The 5,615-nt window shown below is 48.1% G+C and overlaps 1 protein-coding gene across 3 annotated transcripts in view; it reads right to left on the bottom strand.

Moving 5' to 3' along the window:
- zfpm2a (zinc finger protein, FOG family member 2a) overlaps positions 1–2,363 on the bottom strand; it is a 166,298-nt gene extending 163,935 nt beyond the window's left edge. For all 3 annotated transcript variants that reach the window (XM_028790922.2, XM_051935546.1, XM_028790921.2), the window contains exon 1: positions 2,125–2,363. In XM_028790922.2, the coding sequence (XP_028646755.1) occupies positions 2,125–2,164 (40 nt within the window). In that variant the 5' untranslated portion in view covers positions 2,165–2,363. The remainder of the gene's footprint in view (positions 1–2,124) is intronic.
- Positions 2,364–5,615: the final 3,252 nt, after the last annotated feature.

Here is a 5,615-nt window from a genome sequence, read left to right on the forward strand (position 1 = left end):
AATAATATCATATGCACAGACTAAATGAATTATTGCTATTATTATATACATTATGTACATTCCTGGGTATGGTGACTAAACTCTTCTTCTTCTTCTTCTTATTATTATTATTCTTGTCACCGTTTAATAGAGAATTGAATTGTTATGATGAGTCTAATGTATTTATTAAATATATTTATTCCTTTGTACACCTTTGCCCAACAGCCACTTCGGGTACAAACCATCACACCAATTCCAGGTCAGCGCCACCTCATTTGTGGTCTCCGCTGCTGCCCAAACACATTTCGATTTTGAACGGTGATTGTTCCTTTTTAATCAAAGACTAAATTTATTTATGAATGATTATCCACATTGCTCCTTTTAATTATACACTACATTAACAGTCATGTACGTTATTTCTTTTTTATTAGACTAAATACATAGATTAATGATTATGATTTTTTTTATGCAGAACTATTTTAAATGATCTTTTACATTTTTATTTAGCACTATTTAAAAGTGCTTTATCGACAAATTTTAGAAACTAGAGATGCACTTCTCGTGACTTTTATTAAGACTCATCCCGCTAAACAAATGAAAACCCAAACTGTCATTTTTTTTTTAATTCTGGAGAATAAGTAAATAATAAATAAATAAATAAAAACAAAAAAGCGCCCCATTATTTCGGTGCCAGTCTAAAATGAAGTGCAGTGACGCCGTTTCTCTCCTCAGCGATGCTGCACATTCCGTCACACCTCGGAGTGATAACTGAAGAGCCCCCCGTCGCCTTTTCGGAGGTCGTTTGAATGAAGCCGCTTTCATGGGGGGGCTGAAGGCCGAGAACTGTAGACTTTTGGGGCTTTTCGCCCTCTGCTATCCCCTAGCGTGGCCCACCGGCTCCAGACCCCAAAGCCCCTTCCTCCCAATTGCATTCCAAAGGCGCGCGGCCTGCTCCAGCTCGTCTGCCCCCCGCTACCTGTGCGCTCACCTGTTCAGACGAACGCCCGTCGTCGGGGGGCTCAGGGCGCACCGTGCGGGACCTTTATAATAATTTAGGTCAGGACTGCTTTCACCCCTCGCCCGCCCCGCGTTCCCTTCGCGGTCCCATTGAATTCGTTAATTTGCTCGTCCCCACAACTTTGGACCTGAACTCTTCGGCACTAATTTAGAATTTCCCATCACAAGGTAGAGACGGGAGCTCGGAAGTTCAAGAGGCCCGCGGTCACTTGGCACTCCGTGGGAAAGCCTCGACTGGCCGGGTGGTGACACGCAGCCCACTTGCATCTTGAAGTTCGGGGGCCAGGGCGTACTTTAAAAGCGACAAACCGCAACGCCTGATGAGAAGCCTTTACGTTTTGCTGGAAGTACTCGCCGGTCGCCGTCTGTGGCAGGTACAGAAAGTTTGTCTCGTAAGAGCCCGTCGCATCGGGGGAGCCTGCATGCCGAGGATTGGGCCGCACTGCTTGTGCATTTCTACATTTTTGGCTTCCTTCGTACGCCTACAATCACTCGGAGGCAGGCGCCACATCTCGTGAAAAGCCACCAAGTTAAAGGGACGAGGAGCGCGGATGAAAGTTATAAAGAGCTCGGAGGCGCACGTCAAACTTTACGTGTAATTCAACAAGTCTTTACGGAGATGTCGCGTGCGCCCCGGTACGTTTGCACCGTCTCAGGGGAAAAAGGGCTGAAGCGATGCTGCCCGTTCGTCGACGGGGCCCGTGTCCGTCCGTCCGTCCGGGGGATCACCCGCAAACGGCCCGCTCATCTCCGTACAGGCAACGCTTCTTCGCGCACAGCAAAAGTGGCCTCTGTGCAGCATCGGTCTCGGCATCAAAAGACCCACGGAGCCGACTAGAGGCTCCCGGCGACAGCAAAGCCGCCGGCTCGACCCCAACGAAACTTTGACAATCGCCCATCTGCAGCATGCGGAGCGAAAAGCACGACAGAGTCGCGCAGACGGCGGCGAGAGAACAAGACGAAGAAGCAGCAGATTGAACAGTAAGATCACTTGGCACGACAAGCCCTGCGGGGTTTAGCATACAACAGGCACTTCATTCAGTAACCCGCAACTTTCCGTTGAAGCCGAGTTGTGACCAACCCAGAAATCAATAAAGGCGAAAATGAAGAAACCAAAACTAAACTTACGTTTGATCTGCCGGGGATTGCTCTGCTTCCTGCGGGACATGTCGGCGGAGTGCTGGTCAGGGGGTCCAGGTGTAGCAGCGCCAGACAGATCGTTAGGTTTTGGATCATCCAGGAGCCGATCAATGCCCGGGCTTTCAGATGAAAATGAAAAGAAACCCAAACAGGGCTCTGCTCACTCGGCTGCACGCTCTCTTTTTACTATCTGCTCGCGCACTCGCTCTCCTCCGCCGCCGCCGCTGCCGCCGTGCCCCCCTCTCTTTCTCTCTCTCTCTCTCTCTCTCGCCCCCTCCTCTTCTTGTCGCCTTCCTCACTGATGAAGCTGCACACACAGCCTCGATCCCACGCCGAGCGACGGACTCGAGAGGTGAACGCGTTTCGCGCTTTTCTTCAAAGACCAGGTTTGGTCCTTCTTGCTAGCCGTAGGCGCTCAGCCACTCAACTTGAATGATCGAAAGCGAGTTGAAGGTGCCGATGCGGCTTTAAATCCGAGCGAGTGCCACTTGGGCAGAAACTCTCACGACGCCTCATTACGACGTCTCATTAACGCGCGCGCGCCCTGGTTACGTAGCAGGTGCCGTTGTCGTTCCGTGGTTGCGTTAAAAAGAACCTCCATAATGGACACTTGGAGCCCCCCGGTCTGAATAATGAACTTAAAACTGCCACGAACTGGCGTCCCGGCCTGGGCTTGTCCCGGGTGTGAAAAAGCCGTATAATACGTTGTAATAATAAGACTCGCAAGAATAATAAAATTCCCGTTAGGATTTGAAATTTTCTCGTGGTGCTTGAAATTCACCCGCGCTACAGGTGATAGCTAGCTACCTTCAGCTTTATAGCGCCCACACTTTGGGGAGACCCCCCCCCCCAATTAATGAGACCCACCGAATCGACACAATCTGTCCGCTTCAAACTCCTTTCTTTACTCGAGTGACCCCGACATCCTACTTTCCGCTGATGCCCTCCGTCTGTCCGGGCGTTTGTATCGCAGCACATGTTACTGGTTCGGGGGTTTTGATTCTGGTTTATTGTCTTATATTCAATTTCGACACTTTGTGTATCTTGCGTTTATCTTTATTTCGTGTTTAGGCGGACGGTCTTTCTATCCAATGCCCTGTGTGCCCTGATGTTCTTTCTGAATTGCCGTGTAGAGATTTGACAGCCTGAAAGGCGCCACGTAAATTAGGATTTCGTGTGTGCCTTTCTTGTTATATAACTCGATGTGGGGGCCGAATGGCAATTCCGTGATAAACACGCGTGGAGAGCAAGAACGACAGGTACCCAGACCAGCACTCCCACAGTAATTCACATTAACGGTATTAAAGCATGGGCTCTGCCTACGTGGCCAGCATTTTGAACCCGAACTTCAGCCCCTAGCTGTCCTCCCCGGCCCTGTCACAAAGGCGGGCCAGGGGACCGCATTTCGTTTTGATGTCCCGTGTAATCATCACTTTACTCGACAAAGACACACTGCGGGGCCTTTGGGCCGCAAACAAAAAAAAAAAGGCTACTAAAGCAGCAGCAGGGTACGTCACAGCACCTGATCGAGCAAAGCTGGGCTTGCGCTACTTTTAGGGGTCCTGATTTAAAATGGCGAGCCCACCGGTATTTTACAAATCGTTACGATCTGTTTGTGGCCGGCTGTTCACCTGTTACGGCCCCAGACAAACAAATCAATAAAGGATCTTTCTAGAACCTTCTTACGGTAGGGAACCAACGACGGTGTTGCGATGGCATCGCTGTGAAGAGTCAGTTATGGTGCCAGCGGGCACCTTTATCTTTAAGTGGGTGTTAACCCTGCCACTTTAGCTCTGACGCTGAGAGGACCTTCGGCGACAGTATGTGTCCGTTTCTCTCCAATCTTTAAAATGACGGCCCAGTTAACGTTAAATGAGACACGCACTGTAAATTCTGCTTTCGTTTACCATTTTGACTGGCAAGGTTGGTGATCAGATTTCGTTTTGCTCTGATGGCATGTTCGATTTTTTTAAAATGGCCATCAGGTATTTAAGCGGAGGGACATTTGTGGTGTGTATAAACGCCACCTTCCACTGTTATAGTGAAGTCCTTTCAGGACGGTGCGATGCCCTGGCACGGGCAGAGGCTGATGCCACCTAACAGAACGACGAGATAAAAAAGGAGACCTCGTCGACGAGAAGGAAACTGTGGGGCGCGACCAGCCGCACATGTCGGTCCGAATGCCGGGCGGTATCTTTGTTCTTCTTTTTTTTGTTGTTCTTTGTTTTTTTGTTGTTGTTTTTTTTTCGGATGTGCCACTTTAGCGACTCGTGCCGTTTCTTCGAGTTGATTCGCATTGCCCTCCGTTTGTTGTGTTTCTAATTGCAGTCCCGCAGATCAAATATTTACCGCACAAATGACTTCTCCCTCTCTCTCTGATTATTATTATTATTATTATTATTATTATTATTATTATTATTATTATTATGCCAAGCGAGCCTTTAATAGTTTTCCTTTCGCCTGAAGCGCTCCTAAAAATCTGCTGGTCAATTTTCCATGTTTTACTTCATTTTTTAAAAATTATTTCTTTAGTCAATAGTAAACGCGATCGATTACTTTTCACGTCATTTTCGTTTGTTTTTATTTTTGCACTTTTTACATCGAAGAACAAACAAACCAACCAACCTGTTAATTCAATGCTGGTAGCATCCCGATGTATCTACTTTATGTATGTATGTATGTATATATATATATATTAATATTCGTATTATGTTGACATTCGTTAGTATTAAATAGTTCATATCTCGCAAGTCAGCTTCTAGCCATCGTTCGGTTTGTTTCTACGAATGCAAGCGGACTCGTTCCGTTTCCACCGTCTTTTTGGTTTCCTACAGTATATATAATTAAAGCCTACACGAGGGGGGCTGACGGGTGTTCTTATCTCTGCCCTGCACCGGGTGTCGCGTCTCCGCTTGTCCCACAAGATGTCCCTTTTTCTGCTCTTTGGTTCTTCTCGTTTCTCTTTCGTTTCCCTCTCATTAAACTTTTACAAACGCCACGTTCTTTAGAGTCACAGCATGGGGTCTTCGGGGCAGCCAACGGTTCAGCGGCCGCTGTTTGGTTGTGGGAAGCCCCGAGGCTGCGAGTCCCTGCGGTACCGACGCTCCCCGCGCTGCCTCCTTGTTTTCCGGTGGCCTTTCGGACGGGACAGCGGCGTTTCCAGGGCAACAGCTACAGCGCATCCGAACCTTTTCAGAAAGAAGTGATGGAGAAAGAAGGGCAGAAATGCATCGACTTGGCACAAACGTTCAGAGCAGGGCAGCGTTTCGTTTGGTGGAATTTGCGCATCTGCAGTTGGACCGACTCGAATAAAAGAAACGTGCCGGTCGGGGCCCAAGTGAAACTCTGGTAATTGTGCTGGGGTTGAATGAAACTTTAAATAAGCAAAGTGGAGCCAATGCGCTAAAATGGTGCTCTTATCAGCACTGAAATCAAGCAAAGAGAACCAACAGTGCCAGTAAGTTAAAATCAATAAATAC

The sequence above is a fragment of the Erpetoichthys calabaricus genome, chromosome 13, assembly GCF_900747795.2.
Source record: "Erpetoichthys calabaricus chromosome 13, fErpCal1.3, whole genome shotgun sequence".
In the NCBI taxonomy this organism is placed as follows: Eukaryota; Metazoa; Chordata; class Cladistia; order Polypteriformes; family Polypteridae; genus Erpetoichthys; species Erpetoichthys calabaricus.